Source organism: Leucoraja erinacea, chromosome 4 (assembly GCF_028641065.1).
Source record: "Leucoraja erinacea ecotype New England chromosome 4, Leri_hhj_1, whole genome shotgun sequence".
NCBI classification, from domain to species: domain Eukaryota; kingdom Metazoa; phylum Chordata; class Chondrichthyes; order Rajiformes; family Rajidae; genus Leucoraja; species Leucoraja erinaceus.
This window is the reverse complement of record NC_073380.1, coordinates 24,292,642-24,314,198: the sequence shown is the minus strand read 5'-3', so window position 1 is coordinate 24,314,198 and position 21,557 is coordinate 24,292,642. Positions and strand designations below refer to the sequence as shown.

Sequence of the window (21,557 nt, the reverse complement as noted above, 5' to 3'; positions counted from 1 at the left end):
TATGTCTTTGTGTCATGTGACTGAACAAATGAAATGTATGTTTTCTCATTTTAAGAAAAGCTTCTTCAAAAAACATATCCGTGTTTTTCTTTTGCTGTGTTTATCAAAAAAGTAAATTCAGTGCCTTCTATTTCAAAGTGTCAGCAGGAAGCATTCTCATGACTGGTATAACGCCATTAGATGCAAAGTGAAGTTCTCTATCCACAGAACATCTCTGCTTAACCTCATAAGAACGTCTCATACTGCAGCAGTGTAATATTATTTAATTTCCCACATCGCCTTTCCTGTGGCAGGTCTAAAAGTGACTGCCAAATTAGTGTGCACTGTTGCGCACATCAACTCAGGGAATTGAGTTAAGACTGTCTAAAGTGATTTAGCATAGTGCCATACCAATTAGCCAGTTGAAAAGTCTTTTTTTTATCAATCAGCCTAGATGTTTTTGGGATTGCAGGTTTAGAAAATATTATCTTTCCCATGACTTAGTCCAGAACTTCCCTGGATCATCACAACATGGTAAAACCCAATGATGAAGACTCAAAAACATAAAATTGTAAACAATTAAGTAAAGTTTTGTTTGCTATAATTTAATTGAGTGAAATATTAGCTGCCCCATCCAGTCATAATTCGGTACTTTTATCTGGATGGACGCTACTAATTGTTTAATTTGTTTTCCAGAGAAGAAAATCTAGATATGCCGAATTAGACTTTGAGGTGAGACCTCTCTGACGGATTCATGGGTTTAAGTGTGTATTAACATCTGAAGGCTTTGTGTCTCAATGCAAGGAGCATTCGTAATAAGGTGGATGAGTTGAATGTGCAGATAGCTATTAATGACTATGAAATAGTTGGGATCACGGAGACATGGCTCCAGGGTGACCGAGGCTGGGAGCTGAACATCCAGGGATATTCAATATTCAGGAGGGATAGAGAGAAAGGAAAAGGAGGTGGGGTAGCGTTGCTGATTAGAGAGGAGATTAACACAATGGAAAGGAAGGACATTAGTTTGGAGGATGTGGAATCGGTATGGGTAGAGCTGCGAAACACTAAGGGGCAAAAAACGCTGGTGGGTGTTGTGTACAGGCCACCTAACAGTAGTAGTGAAGTTGGAGATGGTATCAAACAGGAAATTAGAAATGCGTGCGACAAAGGCAAAACAGTTATAATGGGTGACTTCAATCTACATATAGATTGGGTGAATCAAATTGGCAGGGGTGCTGAGGAAGAGGATTTCTTGGAATGTATGCGGGATAGTTATCTAAATCAACATGTAGAGGAACCAAAGAGAGAGCAGGCTATTTTAGACTGGGTATTGAGTAATGAGGAAGGGTTAGTTAGCAGTCTTGTTGTACGTGCCCCCTTGGGCAAGAGTGACCATAATATGGTGGAGTTCTTCATTAGGATGGAGAGTGACATTGTTAATTCAGAAACAATGGTTCTGAACTTAAAGAAAGGTAACGTTTGAGGGTATGAGACGTGAATTGGCCAAGATTGACTGGCAATTAATTCTAAAAGGGTTGACGGTGGATATGCAATGGAAGACATTTAAAGACTGCATGGATGAACTACAAAAATTGTTCATCCCAGTTTGGCAAAAGAATAAATCAGGGAAGGTAGTACATCCGTGGATAACAAGGGAAATCAGGGATAGTATCAAAGCGAAGGATGAAGCGTACAAATTAGCCAGAAAAAGCAGCATACCGGAGGACTGGGAGAAATTCAGAGACCAGCAGAGGAGGACAAAGGGCTTAATTAGGAAAGGAAAAATAGATTATGAAAGAAAACTGGCAGGGAACATAAAAACTGACTGCAAAAGTATTTATAGATATGTGAAAAGAAAGAGATTAGTTAAAACAAATGTAGGCCCCTTGCAGTCAGAAACAGGTGAGTTGATCATGGGGAACAAGGATATGGCGGACCAATTGAATAACTACTTTGGTTCCGTCTTCACATAACTAATCTGCCGGAAAGACAAGGGGATCGCGGGGTCAAAGGAGTTGGAGGAATTGAGTGAAATCCAGGTTAGCCGGGAAGTGGTGTTGGGTAAATTGAATGGATTAAAGGCCGATAAATCCCCAGGGCCAGATAGGCTGCATCCCAGAGTACTTAAGGAAGTAGATCCAGAAATAGTGGATGCATTAGTAATAATCTTTCAAAACTCTTTAGATTCTGGAGTGGTTCCTGAGGATTGGCCGCGAAGCAAACGTAAACCCACTTTTTAAGAAGGGAGGGAGAGAGAAAACGGGGAATTACAGACCAGTTAGTCTAACATCGGTAGTGGGGAAACTGCTAGAGTCAGTTATTAAAGATGGGATAGCAGCACATTTGGAAAGTGGTGAAATCATTGGACAAAGTCAGCATGGATTTACGAAAGGTAAATCATGTCTGACGAATCTTATAGAATTTTTCGAGGATGTAACTAGTAGCCTGGATAGGGGAGAACCAGTGGATGTGGTGTATCTGGACTTCCAGAAGGCTTTCAACAAGGTCCCACACAAGAGATTAGTATACAAACTTAAAGCACACGGCATTGGGGGGTTCAGTATTGATGTGGATAGAAAACTGGCTGGCAAACAGGAAGCAAAGAGTAGGAGTAAACGGGTCCTTTTCACAATGGCAGGCAGTGACTAGTGGGGTACCGCAAGGCTCAGTACTGGGACCCCAGCTATTTACAATATATATTAATGATTTGGATGAGGGAATTGAAGGCAATATCTCCAAGTTTGTGGATGACACTAAGCTGGGGGGGCAGTGTTAGCTGTGAGGAGGATGCTAGGAGACTGCAAGGTGACTTGGATAGGCTGGGTGAGTGGGCAAATGTTTGGCAGATGCAGTATAATGTGGATAAATGTGAGGTTATCCATTTTTGTGGCAAAAACAGGAAAGCAGACTATTATCTCAATGGTGGCCGAGTAGGAAAAGGGGAGATGCAGCGAGACCTGGGTGTCATGGTACACCAGTCATTGAAAGTAGGCATGCAGGTGCAGCAGACAGTGAAGAAAGCGAATGGTATGTTAGATTTCATAGCAAAAGGATTTGAGTATAGGAGCAGGGAGGTTCTACTGCAGTTGTACAGGGACTTGGTGAGACCACACCTGGAGTATTGCGTACAGTTTGGGTCTCCAAATCTGAGGAAGGACATTATTGCCATAGTGGGAGTGCAGAGAAGGTTCACCAGACTGATTCCTGGGATGTCAGGACTGTCTTATGAAGAAAGACTGGATAGACTTGGTTTATACTCTCTAGAATTTAGGAGATTGAGAGGGGATCTTATAGAAACTTACACAATTCTTGAGGGGTTGGACAGGCTAGATGCAGGAAGATTGTTCCCGATGTTGGGGAAGTCCAGGACAAGGGGTCACAGCTTAAGGATAAGGGGGAAATCCTTTAAAACCGAGACGAGAAGAACTTTTTTCACACAGAGAGTGGTGAATCTCTGGAACTCTCTGCCACAGAGGGTAGTTGAGGCCAGTTCATTGGCTATATTTAAGAGGGAGTTAGATGTGGCCCTTATGGCTAAGGGGATCAGAGGGTATGGAGAGAAGGCAGGTACGGGATACTGAGTTGGATGATCAGCCATGATCATATTGAATGGCAGTGCAGGCTCGAAGGGCCGAATGGCTTACTCCTGCACCTAATTTCTATGTTTCTGTTTCTGTACCAGATGCCCTCAGCTACGTTAACACAAATGTTTTGCTGTCTATCTCTAGAAAATAATGCACACAAGAAAACGACATCAAGACATGTTTCAGGATCTAAACAGGAAACTTCAACATGCGGAGAAAGACAGAGAATCTCCCACCATAGACAATAAAGTAAGAAAAAGTATTTGGATCCAAGAGGGCTCAGTCATGTAGAATATGGCCGAAATGAAATAAATCGAAAACCCTTTCTACCGTATTGGTGTAGTTCAATAGACTTACCTTTTTGTTGCAGCTTCCTCCAAGCCAATGACATGCTTTCAGTTAGCACGGAAACAGGCCATTTGGTCCAGCTTGCCCATCTCGACCAAGATGCCCCACATGTGCTAGTGCCTAATAAAGTCCTAGCTTAGAAACATAGAAACATAGAAATTAGGTGCAGGAGTAGGCCATTCGGCCCTTCGAGCCATCACCGCCATTCAATATGATCATGGCTGATCATCCAACTCAGTATCCCGTACCTGCCTTCTCTCCATACCCCCTGATCCCCTTAGCCACAAGGGCCACATCTAACTCCCTCTTAAATATAGCCAATGAACTGGCCTCAACTACCCTCTGTGGCAGAGAGTTCCAGAGATTCACCACTCTCTGTGTGAAAAAAAGTTCTTCTCATCTCGGTTTTAAAGGATTTCCCCCTTATCCTAACCTCTCCCTGTAGCTCAGACCCTTGAGTCCTGGAATCATCATTCTTCTCTGCACTCTTTCCAGCTTAACAACATCCTTCCTACTGTATAGCAGGGTGACCAAGACTGAACATTAAAATCCAAATCAAACTGCACGCAATAGTCATAATGATGATTTATGATGTTGAATAACAAGGGATGGATTGAGGATCACAGTCTCATTCCCCAGTGATACAACTCGAAAGTAGAAATAGGCCTTTTGCCCCATTTGGCCCTTTGAGACTGTTCTACTATTTAATATGATTGTGTCCGATCCTTTATCTGAACCCCATCTTCTCACACCCCTTCACATCTTGTCTGTCACATTAACTTATTTATCATATTCAGCTACCAAGCCACCACCATCATATGTGGTAGAAAATTCCATTGGTTCATCAATGTTTGACTGAAGGCGTTTTCACTCCAAGTGCTGCATTAACTTAACGGGTCAGGCAGCATTTGTGGAGGGATGAAGGTACATAAAATAGCTGGAGAAACTCAGCGGGTGCAGCAGCATCTATGGAGCGAAGAAAATAGGCGACGTTTCGAGCCAAAACCCTTCTTCAGATTTGTGGAGGGATGTTGTGTGACCCACTGAGTTATTTCAGCAATTCATTTTGTTCAAGATTCCAGTATCTGCAGTTTCTTATGTTTCCAAATTTCTTCTCATCTCTGTTCAAACGTCACATGCTTTATCCTTGGACCATACTGTCATGATTTTAGACCACAAAATAGGGAAAACATATTTCCTACATCCTGCCTTTCAAACCCTATCAAAATCTTGTTAATTTTAATGAAATCTCATCTGATTTTTATCATATGTAATGTTAAAATTGTACAAGGCATTGGTGAGACCAATTCTGGAGTATGGTGTACAATTTTGGTCGCCCAATTATAGGAAGGATGTCAAAAAAATAGAGAGAGTACAGAGGAGATTTATTAGAATGTTGCCTGGGTTTCAGCTACTAAGTTACAGAGAAAGGTTGAATAAGTTAGGTCTTTATTCTTTTGAGCGCAGAAGGTTAAGGGGGGACTTGATAGAGGTATTTAAATGATGAGAGAGATAGACAGAGTTGACGTGGATAAGCTTTTCCCATTGAGAGTAGGGAAGATTCAAACAAGAGGACATGACTTCAGAATGAAGGGACAGAAATTTAGGGGTAACATGAGGGGGAACTTCTTTACTCCGAGAGTGGTAGCTGTGTGGAATGAGCTTCCAGTGGAAGTGGTGGAGGCAGGTTCGATTTTATCATTTAAAAATAAATTGGATAGGTATATGGATGGGGAAGGAATGGAGGGTTATGGTCTGAGTGCAGGTAGATGGGACTAGGGGAAAATAAGTGTTTGGCATGGACTTGTAGGGCCACGATGGCCTGTTTCCGTGCTGTAATTGTTATATGGTTATATAGGCAAATTCATTCCAATCTCTCCTTGCACAATTGATCTGGTGAGTCTGCACTGAACTTCACCTCCAGCAGGTACATCCTTTCTTGGGGAAAGGAGTTCAAAACTGTATTTAATTCTTCTGATGTGTGCTCAAGAACCTGTGCAATTCTGGCAAGACATTCTGCTGCTGCCTCTAACCTCTTGCTTAATGGGCCAATATACCATTTGCATTCTTTAACAGCAGGTTTGTTTTTAGTGACTGGTGTACAAGAACACCCAGATTTCTTTGAACATCCAGGTTTCCCAATCTCTTGTATTTAAATAACATTCTGCCTTTCTGTTTTTTTCCTTATGAACTAGATAAAGGTTTCCCATGCGATGCATGGATAAATGTTAGGCATGGAGAAATCCAGGTTAGCTGGGAAGTGGTGTTAGGTAAATTGAATGGATTAAAGACCGATAAATCCTCAGGGCCAGATAGGCTGCATCCCAGAGTGCTTAAGGAAGTAGCCGCAGAAATAGCGGATGCATTAGTGATAATTTTTCAAAACTCTTTAGATTCTGGAGTAGTTCCTGAGGATTGGAGGGCAGCTAATGTAACCCCACTTTTTAAAAAGGGAGGGAGAGAGAAAATGGGGAATTACAGACCTGTTAGTCTAACATCAGTAGTGGGGAAACTGCTAGAGTAGGTTATTAAAGATGGGATAGCAGCACATTTGGAAAGTGGTGAAATCATTAGACAAAGTCAGCATGGATTTATGAAAGGTAAATCATGTCTGACGAATCTTTAGAATTTTTCGAGGATGTAACTAGTAGACTACATAAGGGAGAACCAGTGGATGTGTTGTATCTGGACTTTCAGAAGGCTTTCGACAAGGTCCCAAATAAGAGATTAGTATACAAACTTAAGGCACACGGTATTGGGGGTTCAGTATTGATGTGGATAGAGAACTGGCTGGCAGACAGGAAGCAAAGAGTAGGAGTAAACGGTTCCTTTTCAGAATGGCAGGCAGTGACTAGTGGGGTACCGCAAGGCTCAGTGCTGGGACCGCAGCTATTTACAATATATATTAATGATTTGGCCGAGGGAATTGAATGCAACATCTCCAAGTTTGCGGATGACACAAAGCTGAGGGGCAGTGTTAGCTGTGAGGAGGATGCTAGGAGGCTGCAAGGTGACTTGGATAGGCTGGGTGAGTGGGTAAATGCATGGCAGATGCAGTATAATGTGGATAAATGGAGGTTATCCACTTTGGTGGCAATAACAGGAAAGTAGACTTTAATCTGAAAGGTGGCCGATTAGAAAAAGGGGAGATGCAACGAGACCCGGGTGTCATGGTACACTAGTCATTGTAAGTAGGCATGCAGTTGCAGCAGGCAGTGCAGAAAGCGAATGGTATGTTGGCATTCATAGCAAAAGGATTTGAGTATAGGAGCAGGGAGGTTCTACTGCAGTTGTACAGGGTCTTGGTGAGACCACACCTGGAGTATTGCGTACAGTTTTGGTCTTCTAATCTGAGGAAAGACATTCTTGCCATAGAGGGAGTACAGAGAAGGTTCACCAGACTGACTCCTGGGATGTCAGGACTTTCATATGAAGAAAGACTGGATAGTCTCGGCTTGTACTCGCTAGAATTTAGAAGATTGAGGGGGAATCTTATAGAAACTTACATAATTCTTAAGAGATTGGACAGGTTAGATGCAGGAAGATTGTTCCCGACGTTGGGGAAGTCCAGAACAAGGGGTCACAATTTAAGGATAAGGGGGAAATCTTTTAGGACCGAGATGAGAAAAACATTTTTCACACAGAGAGTGGTGAATCTCTGAAATTGTCTGCCACAGAGGTAGTTGAGGCCAGTCCATTGGCTATATTTAAGAGGGAGTTAGATGTGGCCCCTGTGGCTAAAGGGATCAGGGGGTATGGAGAGAAGGCAGGTACAGGATAATGAGTTGGATGATCAGCCATGATCATATTGAATGGCGGTGCAGGCTCGATGGGCCGAATGGCTTACTCCTGCACCTAATTTCTATGTTTCTATGTGTTCATATAGCAGTACGCCAGAGAGGTATACCCAATATATTGGCTACATTGGACATATGTGTATCTAATACATGTCCATTACAACCCCATTCAATGGTCAAATACAATGGCTATTGTAGACATTTCTATGACCATTCAGTCAACTTGTCCAAATTGATTTGAACCACTTTTCATCCTCCTCACAATTCACAATCCCACCCAGTTTTGTGCCATCAGCAAATTTAGAAACACTATATCCGGTCCCCTCCTCCAAATCATAAATTTTTATGGGTGGAAGCAGCCTCACAGAGATGGTGTTAAATGGATTGCTTGTGAAAAAGAGTAACTGTGGAAATTGTCAGCTCCCTTTAGCCAAGGGAGAAGTCAAACTTGCCAACACTGTTGTCTTCTGTATACTTAATTAATGCACTTGTTAGTGGTGCATTTCCATCAGAATATGTTTAATATAATACGGTCATGTTGACAGCAACTAATTAATTGCCTGCTGAGGATTTTCTGAGTGTGAAATTCGAGATGGCAGCCTTGACGTCACAGCAGCATGCACACTTCTGAATTAAAAGGTCATGTGTTTAAGGCTCACTGCGGAGACTTCCATACATAACCTAAATTTACATTTCAGCCTTGTGCTGGGGGAGTGCTCTGGTGATGTATTAATCTGTCTGCTATCTCAGATATGTGTAAAAATGTGACTTTTAACTGGGGGGGAATTTTTACCTCTTTGTTTATAACGAATGTAGGGAGACAAAGGACAATCCAGCCTATCCAATTTAGGATTCTTGACCGACTTTGACCTCCCATTGTCTCAATTGGGCATTTATTCGTCAAAAAGCAGTTTTCATCCATAGGCCATCTCCAAATTTCATGATACAAAAATAATTTCATGATACAAAAAAAGAATTCAAAAAATAACACTAAATTCCACACATGCACCTGAACTCAGTTTTAGCGATGATAGATAATAATTTAAAAATCACTTGCATTCATATAACATGTCCCAAACAACCTTTTAGTCACTAATTACTTTTGAAGTGCGACAATTGATGGTCCTACAAACAGTTTGGAACAGGCACTATCTTATGGACAATAAATTAGATGATGTTAATAATTTTGATCCATTGGCTGAAGGATAAAGATTGGGATGAACAGGAGGAAATCTCCCTAGATTACTTATCAAGTCCTAGGATTAATTACATGACTTCCATTTAATATTTAATCTGAAAGTCAACTCCTCCTATTAGCACAGCACTCAATAATGCAGAATGAATTAGACTGAGGCCAAGAGTAGGAAATTAACTCATAAGTTGCTGACTTGAGACGAGTGATACTTACTTAACAGCATAAAATTGAGCAATGCATTCATGGAATTGCAAGCAGGTAAAATCTGAGAGGAGATAGAGTGATACAAGTTAATTAGTATTTGTAGTATTCATGAGCCTATTGGCTGTGAGGAAGAAGCTGTTCTTGAACCAGGAGGTCATCGTTTTCAGAGTCTGATAACACCTCCCCGAAGGCATCAATGAAATGGGAGCGTGGCCATGGTGGTACGGGTCATTGATGATGCTGGCTGCTTTTTTGAGGCAGCACCTCCTAGAGATCCTTTTAATAGTGAGAAGGTCAATACCTGTGATGGAACAGATAGTGTTCAACACTTTTTGTAATCTCCTTCATTTTTGTGTGATCTAGTTGCCGAGCCAGGCTGTGATGTAACCAGTCAATACGCTGTCTGCCGTAGACCTGTAGAGGTTTAAGAGAGTGTGTGTCAATATACTGAATCTCCTCAACCTTCTAAAGATGTAAAGGCATTAATTTGCTTTCCTTATAATTGCATTGTTGAGCTAGGGCCAGATCTTCAGAGATATGCATGCCTAGGATTTTGAAATTGTTGACTCGTTCCAAGACCTGTAGAGGTTTAAGAGGGTGTGTGTCAATATACTGAATCTCCTCAACCTTCTAAAGATGTAAAGGCATTAATTTGCTTTCCTTATAATTGCATTGTTGAGCTAGGGCCAGATCTTCAGAGATATGCATGCCTAGGATTTTGAAATTGTTGACTCGTTCCACCACCACTCCTTCGATGAACGCAGGTTTGTGGATCTTCAACCTCCCTCTTCTAATGTCATCAACCAGCTCCTTGGTCTTGCTGACATTGAGTGTATGGTTTTATGTTCAGACGATTGATCTCCCTCCTATACTCTGACGCGTCAGCACCAATAATTCATCCAACATCGGTGTTGTCGGCAAATTTAAAGTGAACTGTGACTGGCTACACAGTCGTGGGTGTGGAGTGAGTAGAGCAAATGGCTTAACACAGAGCCTTGAGCTAATGAGGAGGAAGTGTTGTTGCCAATTCGTATTGATTGTGGTTTGTTAAGGAAGTCATGGATCCAGTTGCATTGGGATGCACAGAAACCCAGTTCCCTAAGCTTGATAATTACTTTGGAAGGAATGGATGATGAATGGTGAGCTGTAGTCAACGAACAACATCTGATGTATGCTTTTGTGCACATGGTCCATAACAGAGCGGAATGCCAGCAAGATCTTATCCCCTGTAAATCTATTGTGGCCGAAGGCAAATTATTGTGGGTCCATGTTCTTGCTCAGGTCGGAGTTGATATGTGCCATAACCACCCTATCAAAGAACTTCTTTGCCAGTCAGCACTAAAAGAGGGCCATCAGCCCACAATGTCCATGCTAACCATTAAGTATACAACTATACTAATCCTATTTACCTAGACATGCTACAACCTTAGAAACCTTGGTAATTCAAGTGCTCATCGAGATACTTCTTAAATGTTGCGAGTGTCTCTGCCTCTACCATCCTTTCAAGCATTGCATTCCATATTCCAATTATCCCTTTGGTTAAAAACACTCTTCCTCGGATCCTCTCTAAACCACACCACCCCCTCACCTTAAACATGTAGCCTCTAATATTTGACCTCTTTACTGTGGGAAAGGGTTCTCTATATCTACCCCATCTATGTCCTTCTCCTAGGTATGTCCTTCTCCTTGCAAAGCCTACCTGAAGCGTCGCTGAAAATCTGTCCCAGCCCGTGTGCGCGATTTTGGCGCCGTTTAGAGGGGGGCGGGTTTAAAACGCGATTTTCTCTAGGCTGTTCCAATCGAAGATGTTCAGCCTAGTTAATTATTAATGAAAAATCGCTGGAAGACCCCGTCGCAAAAGCTATTATTAGTTTTAAAGGCCTTGTATAATAGTTATAGTAGTTTAAAAATCAATCTCTAAACCCGCGACCACCGGCAGCCGTCAGGGTCGCATAGAGCAGACAACAGAAGGTAGGCTGTTTATTTTTACATTAAAAAGGGCTTCTTAAGATCCCTTTATACAAAGTTTAATATTGCGAGTAGCTCATTTTGGGCCCATTATATCCCGCAGTATTTTTCTGGGCATTTGGGGGCACAAATCTACCACAATGTGAACGTTCTAAACCAGCGCGTTCACAGGATCCCACTAGAAAGCTGATTTAAAATGGACTTTAATTTACAGCAATTGAACACTAAATTCCTTCCATTTCGTCTATAAATTAATGTAAATGAGATTTAAAAATCATGTTTTATTGTGAATTATTTATGAATATTATTTGGACACAGGCTATTTAAAAATGTTAATCATTTATTAAGAAATGGATAGATGTTTAGATCTAGTAATTGAAGTTTGAAATTAGCTACACTTGGGTAACTAACTAATTATATGCTTTAATTTCAGGTCATCCAAGTAAGATTATTTTATATTTGTTTCAGAATGGTTCAATCTACGATAACTGAAATTTTCATTCAGGTCTCTTAATTTTTAAGAAGGTTATGGGCTTTTGACTGCACACGTTCACAGCTTTTTTGTTATGTCCATAGAAAATCAATAGGGAACAAGATGCTTATTTCCGAGTATGAAAATGGCCATAACTTTTTAAATACTTGAGATTTGAAATGAGATAAACTTATTTTTATGCTTTATCTGATGGGATAAATTGCAGACTTGATTTTTTAAATCTCAAAATTTTGTAACATTGCTACTTCTCCCCTCAGCCTACTTTAAAAACAAACTGAAGCGCTCCTGGTGAATATCCTCTGCAGTTTCTTCTGTGTAATCATATCCTTCCCATCAGTGTAATGAGCAGAAATACACATTGTACTCAGATCTTTGTTTATATCCTCCCAACCCGAATCTGTCGTGTTTCGACAAGCAGTCAAGGGATATGATTGAATTTGTCAAATTGCCTCAGGTTTACAGGCTAGATTACAAATGTAATGTCCCATTTCTGTGTTTTGTCTTCAGCATATCAACATTTCTGCATGTTTGTACGGGCTTTGGAAACTGCTCCTGATCTGGGATTAACAATAATATCAGGTTGGGCCTATTTATTATCGGAATCAGTTCAGGTCGGGGGGAGTTCCCCCCCACCACGGGTACCATGTAACCCCGTGCTATCTTCTCCATGGTCGGATAGTCAGCGACTAAACTATCTCCCCCACCTGGTTTGCCAGGTGAGGAGGGGGCTGTGGACCCCCAGCAGGACCAAAAACAAGACCTGTCAAAGGGCGGATAACCTTCTAGTGAGCCAAGGGCCATCCACACTTAAGTAAAAGTTGCGATCACTGTCATACATAGCATTGTAAGGAATTGATGATAAAGCCCACACACCAAAATCCTATACTTCCAGTGGCGGAAGTCTGCAGAAACTGAAGGACAGAGATGTGTGGTGCGTCCATCACCGTTCTCATTGGAAACTAGCACCACTGCGTTGCTAACGTTTTCAATTATGATGAATGAATTATCAGAACATTAACAGAGGTTGACTGGTTCCACTTTAGACAGGAATCGTTTCTGCCAATTTTCTGTCCCAAAATTGCCGTCTGCTGTGTGAATCACCTGATCCCCGCTGAGACTGTCCTACCACTTGAACATTAAATTATGCAGTCTCTGCATTTCTGGCAATGATCATATCTAATGTTCAATCATAATTTGTCTTAAGAAGGCGCTGGTAGGAGTGATTGATTCAAGGGATAAGGCAATTGTTGGCAAGGCCAGTATTTATTGTCCATTCATAACTACTGTGACCCAAGTGAACAGGCAAAGTTCAGCACATTAGTGGAGCTGGAGTCCCATATACACCAGACCAGGTACTGATAGGAGGTTTTGTTTCTTGAAGGATATTCGTGAAACTGATGGTTTTTTACAGTGCGGTGGTTTTATGGCCATCATTCGTGATCTAATTTAGTTTATTGTCATGTGTACCAAGGTACAATGAAAAGATTTTGTTGTGGGCGAACTAGTCAGTGCAAAGACTGCATGATTACACTCAAGCCATTCCACAGTGTACAGATGCATGATAATGTGCATAATGTTTCATGCAAGATAAAGTCCAGTAAAGTCTGATTAAAGATAGTAGGTAGGTTGTGGAAATCGAGATGGATAGGAAGAAAGATAGAAGGGAATGATGGGGACAGAACTGCTGGGGCCCATTTGTTTTGAACTGCCTTGCCATTGGGCCAATACTATCCTCTGTTAATCAATCAATCAATCAATCAATCAGATTTATTCATCACATACACAATAACGTGCAGTGAAATGAACCTCCGCTGTTGCCACTGCGGGTGGCCAGATGTACAGGTCCTCTTGACCGGAGACTGCGACTTCAAGATGTTATAGGCTGCAGGCCGGTGGTCGGAGCTCCTCCGGGGGTCCCTGGCGAGGGATCCCACTCCAGATGGTAAATCCACGGCGAGCCTGCGGCTAGACGTTCCGCAGACCGCAGTTTCAGGGTGTTATCGGGCGCGGGCCGCTGGTCGGAGCTCCTTTCCAGCGATCCCTAGCGATAGGTCCCAGGCTCCGGACGCCACGCCCGCTGCAAGAAGCTCCACAGCCTGCAGCTTCAGGCTGTAACAGTCCGCGGGCCCGCAATCGGAGCACTCCCCTCTGTCGACCAGCAAGGGCTCGCCCGCTCCGGAATGAAAAGCCCACGCTGTGCCCGCTGCTGAAACTCCGGGCCCAACTCCAGGAAAGGCCGCTCTAATCCATGGTGCTAGGCCGCGAGGGGGGCAACATGGAAAAAGTCGCCTCTCCGTGAAGGAGGCGACCAAAAGCGGTTCCCCCCCTTACCCCCCACACAAGACATACCGAGAAACATTAAAACACACATTTGGACACATTAAAAAAGGCAAAAAAAGTAGAAATTACGAACATGCTGCTGGCAGGGCAGCCATCTCGCAGCGCCCCTACCGACCAAGGCTGATGGATAGTTGATGTGCAACAGCCACCACACATGGGAAGAGATCACTCATAGAACTGGAGTGGAAACACATCGCTCTTGATCCAGAGAGAGACGGCCTAATGGATGGCATATGATTCAACCACCAGATCTGTCTCTATTGGTAACGAGCTTCCTGAATGTTGTTGCAGTCACATTTGTGCGGAAACATGAAGGGTATTCATAAGGTCATAAGGAATAGGAGTAGAATTAGGCCATTTGGCCAATCAAGTCTACTCCGCCATTCAATCATGGCTGATCTATCTCCTAACCCCATTCTCCTGCCTTCTCCCCATTACCTCTGACACTTGTATTAATCAAGAATCTATCTCTGCCTTAAAAATATCCACTGACTTTGCCTCCACTGCCTTCTGTGGCAAAGAATTCCTTTAATTCTGTGGCTATGGCCTTTAGTCCTAGACTCTCCCACTAGTGGAAACATCCTCTCCACATCCACTCTATCCAAGCCTTTCACTATTCATGCCTTCCTAACATGCCTACTAAATGGTAGAAGGGCTCTGGGGAATCAGGAGGTGGGCCATTCATCGCAAATTACCGTGTGACATGTCTTTTACAGCCACCACATTTTTATGGCTAGTCCAGTTAAGTTTTGAATCAGTGAACCTCCAGCTGTTAATTGTCATGTCTCAGCACATGCCTGATTGGTGTGCAGCTCACTCATTTTCTGATGATTTGCAAATTTACTTGAACCAAGAATGAGAGAATGCTTCTCGGATTGAAGAAGGCCTTTCAGCCCATCAGTTCTTTGCAACTTACTCTGCTACAATCAATGAATTGTGTCCTTGTTCATCGACAGTTTTTTAGACCAGATTCCACTATGTTGCAATAGACAATAGGCAATAGGTGCAGGAGTAGGCCATTCGGCCCTTCGAGGCAGCACCGCCATTCAATGCGATCATGGCTGATCATCCCCAATCGGTACCCCGTTCCTGCCTGCTCCCCATATCCCCTGACTCCTCTATCTTTAAGAGCCCTATCTAGCTCTCTCTTGAAAGTATCCAGAGAACCAGCCTCCACCTCCTCCTCAGGCAGAGAATTCCACAGACTCACAACTCCCTGTGAGAAAAAGTGTTTCCTCATCTCCATTCTAAATCGCTTACCCCTTATTCGTAAACTGTGGCCCATGGTTCTGGACTACCCCAACATCGGGAACATGTTTCCTGCCTCTAGTGTGTCCAAACCCTTAACAATTATGCCACAATAACCCCATTTATCCTACCAAAATGCATCACCTCACACGTCTCTGCATTAAATTGTGCCTGCCACTTTTCCTTTTCATCAGCCTGTTTATATCCTGCTCTAATTTATCACTATCCTTTTTGCAATTTGAGATACTGCCAAGTTTTGTGTGCCCCTTAGATTTAGAAATAGTGGCTGTCAATCCCAAGAAAAGTCCTTACTATATGGCATTTTTCAACATTTATGAGCATCCTGGACTTCTGACCTCATGATGGAGGGATAGTCTTTGATAAAGCAGCTGGCTATGATTAGCGTGTAGGAAGGAACTGCAGGTTTAAATTGAAGATAGACACAAAAAGCTGGTATAACTCAACAGGTCAGAGCGCATCTCTGGAGAAATGGAATAGATGACGTTTCAAGTTGAGACCCTTCTTCAGGTTGCAGGAGCTGTTAGTCCAGCTTTTTGTGTCTATCTTTGGCCTTGGGCCCACCCTTTGGTGATAATCTGTAGATGGGATGATTAGCATCCTCAGGCATTAGCTTCTGTCTCTATCTTCAACGTGGCTCTATTCAGTTACGTTTATTTGCCAATTCCTCATTGACTTCAATTTTGCTGAAGCTCAATTTTGTTGATGCACAACTAGTCATGGCTCCATGTCGGTTGCTGCTGACTCTCACCCCACCTCTGAAATTCAGCTATTCTACGTTCTCCAAGGAAAACTCTTTAGGGGCAATTTACCCATGCCAATTACCTGCATGTCTTTGGGATGTGGGAGGGAACTGGAGCATCTGAGGAAACCTATGAGGTCACAGCAAGTATGTGCAAACTCCACACAGATAGCACCCGAGGTCAGGATTAAAACCTCTGGCAGTAGCTCCAGCAACTGAACCACTTTGCAACCCTTTACTGCTGTTACGGAATATTGTATACAGGTGCTAATTGTCCTTGCTAATGTTGTGCGTCACTTTTAATTTTTGAATTGTTTTCAATAGGCAGTGAAACGATGGAGTGTTTCATCAGCAGGAAGTGATAAAGCTAGTGTCAATGTAAGTATGGTGCCTTTTTAACTAAAATCTTTACAGTTCTATGTTGTTCGGTTGCCCCTAACCCTGTGCTCAGCTGGATGGGCTGGTAAATAAGAGTTCTTAATGGAAACCCTGAAACCCAAAATTTTACAATATATTTTGTATGCTTATAAAATAAATGCAGATATAATAGCTTGTGTGAAAAGATGTCTGACAGACATGATGATAGAAAGTTAAGCTTAACATAAAATTATCATGAGACACTCTTTGTGATTGACACTGGGTTTTTGTAATCAAAAAATTGTGTCCCCCGTCCCCTCCATGTTTTGATAGCGAGTTCCGCTCTTGTTTGTAACTACTCAAGTTTAGTGTCTGTGTCTCTTTTCTGCATGCTTTGTGAATTGTTCAAAAACATTACTTTGTCTTGCTGAGAGAAATTTCATTAAGCAATGACCTGCAGAGGTAATTAAGTGAAATCCTGTTAGAATGTGCAAATGGACAGATTATGTTACTTCACACTGCTTTCCACTGATGAAACGCAGGAACATCAAGAATTGTAGTTTGCATCAGGCATTATTAAACTCCTGGGAAGCTTTGTTTAATTAATTAAGCCATTTTTCATAAGAGTCAATGGCTCCTGGGAAGCTTTGTTTCAAACTTAATAAAGTAGGTGTTAGATTAAGTCCTTCCGATGAAATTTTTCATAAGAGTCAGGTATGGCTTGCAAAGTTGCACCGAAGATTTATTGATATTGGTTTCAAACTTAAGACAATAAAGTAGGTGTTAGACCTGCCCCTCAAACCTGTCCTTCCGATCAATATAACCTTAACTGATCTGCCCTAGGTCTAAACTCCTCAACTACTCTTTTATGTTGCCTCTCATAAACATGAAGTTCCCAATCTTTCAAAAACTAATTTTGGCTGTTTACATTTCTAAAATGATCTAGCTTCTCCACTCTTCAGGGTGGGGAATTCCAGTGATCCTGGAAGAAGAAATGTGTGCACTGTTCAGTTTTAAATGACTATGGCTTGATCTTGTAACTGTGTTTCTCCCATCCCCTTCACATTATTAAAGACTCTCCCTCAAGTGGAAATTCCCAATGTTCACCTTGATATATTCTTTTAGGGTCTTATTTCTCTGTAAGATCTCCCTTCTTTTTATGAAATACCGAAGAATACAGGAAGGAAGGAAGGAAGGAATACTTTATTGTCACATGTGATTAGGCACAGTGAAATTCTTTGCTTGCATACACAATGTATACAAATAGCAGCCACCTACGCCACTGACAAAGTTACAAAGCACGCCGGTTCCCCCTTTTGTCCCCCCACCCTCTCCCCCAACAGTTCCTCCACGCCAGGTCTTCCATTGTCCTTTGTTCTACACCCCCTTCTATTGTCAATTGTTCTCTCCTCACCTCCCTCATGGCAGTCCCCCCATTCCGGGTCCTCCATGTCTTCCCCTCCAAGTCTGTGAACCTTCCTGGTAGGCCAACACTCTCAACGCAATTTCTATGTCACATCATGTCTGTTGTCAGAAATTGAGCTACGCTAAGATTGTAAGGTGAACAAACTACATGAGAAATTATTCTTTATGGGCCTATCAAGGCCCCCTACTCCCCCTCCCCTCCAAGAGCAATTTCAGCAATGGTAGCCTTAAGGTTTTTTTTACACTTGCTGTCAGATGTTAACATATACTGTGCGCAAAGCAATTAGATGACTTGAACAATGGCAGAATTTTGTCTGTAAGTAAGGTCACAACCACAATGCACCAAATTCTCCTCGCTTTTTTTTCGTTATGGTCGTCCAATAAACTTTCTGTCCAAGTGATTGTGTTGCACTGACCTCACTTCCATCTCTCAGCTGGGAAGGTAATTACTTAGTCATGGCCACACATCAGCCATTATGCTCTGAGGAGCATTTGATTATCTCTGTTTACCCGTTGCAGGAATTGACACCATGAGCACATTCTCACGCAATGTGAAAGCGTCTTGAGAAAGAAAGATAGCATTGAGTTCTGATGAAGCTTCCCAGCTGAAAGTATAATCTTTCCGCTTCAGATGTTGATTAACATACTGCATGCTTCCAAAGCTTTGTGTATTGATCTCAGTCCTTGGGTGCATTTCGTTTATGGGATTAGAATCAATAGGCAGACCATTATTTCCAATTCTGGACTCAGGTTCCCTGGTCTTGACTGTAATTAATAAGCTTCTCCTTACAATAGCAGCCAGAGAAGCAGACTCCAATCAAGCGGCCTTGGGAAGGGATCCGAAAAATACAGTCTCCACCCACATGGATAAAAAAGGAACTGGATCCCACTCAACATTCTCCCTTAGAAATGAGAACAGTGGAATGGGAGAAAACAGGAGCCACGATACCACTTGGTGGACAGGACATCATTGACCTTCAGACTGAAGTCTGACCTGAGGAGCGACCTTTTTTTAAATTTTAAAACAGATTGGTTTCTTTTGAAACCTTATACAGTACAGATATCTTGTTCTCAGAGAGATATTGTTTTAAACCTTGTGATGCAGTCAGCGTTGTGTCATCTCACTGCAGTGAGAAAACACACAAGCAAACACTGCACTCGTAGTCCAAAAACTCTTATCAAAGACAGTAATGGGCAAATATATATATATATATTTATATATATATTTATATATATAGATATATATATAAATATATATATATCTATATATATATTTAAAAAACAAGTAACCAGTTTAGTGTTGATTGCTTGATATGCAAGCATTTTTTGCATCAGAATTTAATGGCATTTTCTTGTCATATTGTGTACTATATAAAAAAAAATGAAATTTCGAACAGTAAATACAATGAACATACTTAAAAACTGTGATGTACCTGTCAAGATTTTAGATATATAAATTGAAAGCACAAGGCTTTGTCTGCCCTGCTGTACAATATGTAATTATTACACCTATCGACTTTTAGCTTAAATATCTTTCTACTGTGTTTAATTTTCCTGACAAACTTTAACAGTATTATGTACAATGACAGAGTAAAGCTAATGTTATGCCATGTGTTTAATAATCGTTGATATACAAGATTCCACTTTTATGGTTGGTTAAACTGGTTCTGGTTTCCTATATCCATGTTTGTCAGTTTTCTGTACAGTTTTCAGAGCACAAAATAAATGTGTCCTTTCTAATAAAAATGTAAACTATAAACAGTGTACTTATTAAACCTCATTACAAAGAGCCAGGAAAAAAATGAGCTAATCTGAAAATGAGAACTGTAAGAGGATAAACTTACGTTGTGATTGCTTTCAGAAATGATTGATTAAAGAATCATTATTTGCCAAAAGAATTTGGATTACCACATTATCTCACAACACAGGCCATTAAACTTTTGCCAGTTACATAAAACATAGAACCATACAGCAAAGGAATGGGCCCTTTGGTCCATAATATTTATGCCAAACATAATACCAAGTTAAACTGTTTGCATCTGCCTGTACATGATCCATCTCCCTCTATACCCTACATTTCCATGTGCCGACCTAAAAGCTTCTTAAACACCACTATTGTATCTGCCTCCAACACCACCCCTGGTAAATGCATTTCAGGCCCCTATTTCTGTCTGCAATCAACCTGCCCCACACAACTCCATTAAGCTTTCCCCCTCACACCATGTAGCCATGCCCTCCATTTCCACACTGGGAAAAGGGTTCTGACCATCTACCGTATCTGTGCCTCTCATCATTTTATAACTTCTCTGAAAGAATGATTCACCTAGTCCTGTTTCCTTGTTATTAATTGATATCTGAAAGCAATGAGTGTTTCCAATAATGCTACTTTCATATATATTGTCAAAAGCTCTTGCCATAATTTTTACTGGAATGTCAGGAATTGTACATGAAGATTTGAGGCAGAGGGCAGCATAGTGGAACAGTGGTTTAACACTGGCTGCATCACAATTCTAGCAACTCAAGGTCAAACCTGACCTATTTTGTTGAGTTCATGGAGTTTGCACACTGTTTCTGCTTGTACTGCAGTTTCCTTCCACATCCCAAATATGTGCAGGCAGGTGGAATAATTGTTAATTGTAAATTGCCCTCATAGTAAATTGCCATTTACTATCAGGTGAATGGTAGATTCCGAGGGGCATTGGTGGACTGAAGGGAAAAAAGATTACAGGAGAAATTAGGTAGGAATAGGATTGTTCCATCAGTTACATAGACATGATTGGCCAAAAGGTCTCCCTCCTTTGTCTGAAGTGATATATTTCAGCTTCAATTACTTTATGATGCTGACTGAACAATTTTCAACAGAAACTGATATGCAATCTGAAGCCCCTGTCCCACTTGGGCTCCCTCCACCGCGACCTCTGGCGAGTTTGCCCGCGACCCATAGTCACGGCAAGGTCGCCACGAGGTGGTAGGAGGTCTTCATCACTCTACTTCATGGTCGAGAGTGGTCTCCACGTAGTCGAGGCTTCAGCTAGGTTGTGGCATATTTTTCAAGCTGTTAAAAATTGACTGCGACTAAAAAAATGTCGCCGTGGGAAAATCGATATTTTTTTAGTCATAGGTCTAGTCGAAGCCGGCATAGTAGGTCGTGATGCTAGTCTAGGTAGTCGAAGGTGGTTGAAGGTAGTCGAAGATAATCGTTCCGGGGTGAAAAAAAGGTCAGTAGAAAAATAGCAGAATTAAACAGCAGAATTACACCTCTTTCACTCCAAGGCATGTTCATTCATAGCTGGAGAAGAGACTTGTGTTTTAGAGATGGCACCGAAAAGGCAGCAGCGCAGGGGGTGGGCACAACCCTAAAAAAAACCTGCCATGCAGGTGTTGCCCACCCAGGAGGAGGAGTGGCAGGAGGTGATGCCACAGGAGGTGATAGTGCAGGAGGAGGTAGCCCTGCATGAGAGACCCCTGGAAGAGGAGGTCAGGGTGGTAGTATATGTCCCCACCACCACCCCATCCTTCACTGCCTAAATTGAAGCCAGCAAGGCAGACCTTTCTCCTGTGTCGGACGCAGCATCAGAGGCAGATGCCCCTTTGGTGGTGAGGGAGGGCTGGAGGAAGGTTATGCCCCACACTTTCACCAGGCAGCAGGAGGGGGACCTTGAGGAATGGTTCCAGCAGAATGCCATCCTGTACAAAAAGGAAAATGAGGGGTACAAGGATAGGGACAAGCATGGCATGCTTGCCATCTACTGCCCCACATGTGTGCTTAAAGTTCCATCTTTTGTCAAAGCCCAGCGCCACTCTCAGTCATCTGGTGTACTGGGACAGTCCAGCACATCATCTCCATTCACCCATTGAG

The 21,557-nt window shown here is 42.1% G+C and overlaps 1 protein-coding gene across 8 annotated transcripts in view; it reads left to right on the top strand.

Moving 5' to 3' along the window:
• The window catches only part of adgrb1a (adhesion G protein-coupled receptor B1a), a 549,195-nt gene extending 529,609 nt beyond the window's left edge, over nt 1–19,586 (top strand). For 6 of the 8 annotated variants that reach the window (XM_055633875.1, XM_055633876.1, XM_055633874.1 and 3 more), the window contains 4 exons: nt 676–711; nt 3,708–3,812; nt 16,241–16,294; nt 18,494–19,585. In XM_055633875.1, the coding sequence (XP_055489850.1) occupies nt 676–711; nt 3,708–3,812; nt 16,241–16,294; nt 18,494–18,691 (393 nt within the window). In that variant the 3' untranslated portion in view covers nt 18,692–19,585. Of the gene's footprint in view, nt 1–675; nt 712–3,707; nt 3,813–16,240; nt 16,295–18,493 lie in introns of all 8 variants that reach the window. The other 2 variants (XM_055633873.1, XM_055633877.1) reach the window with 2 other exon arrangements.
• Nucleotides 19,587–21,557: the final 1,971 nt, after the last annotated feature.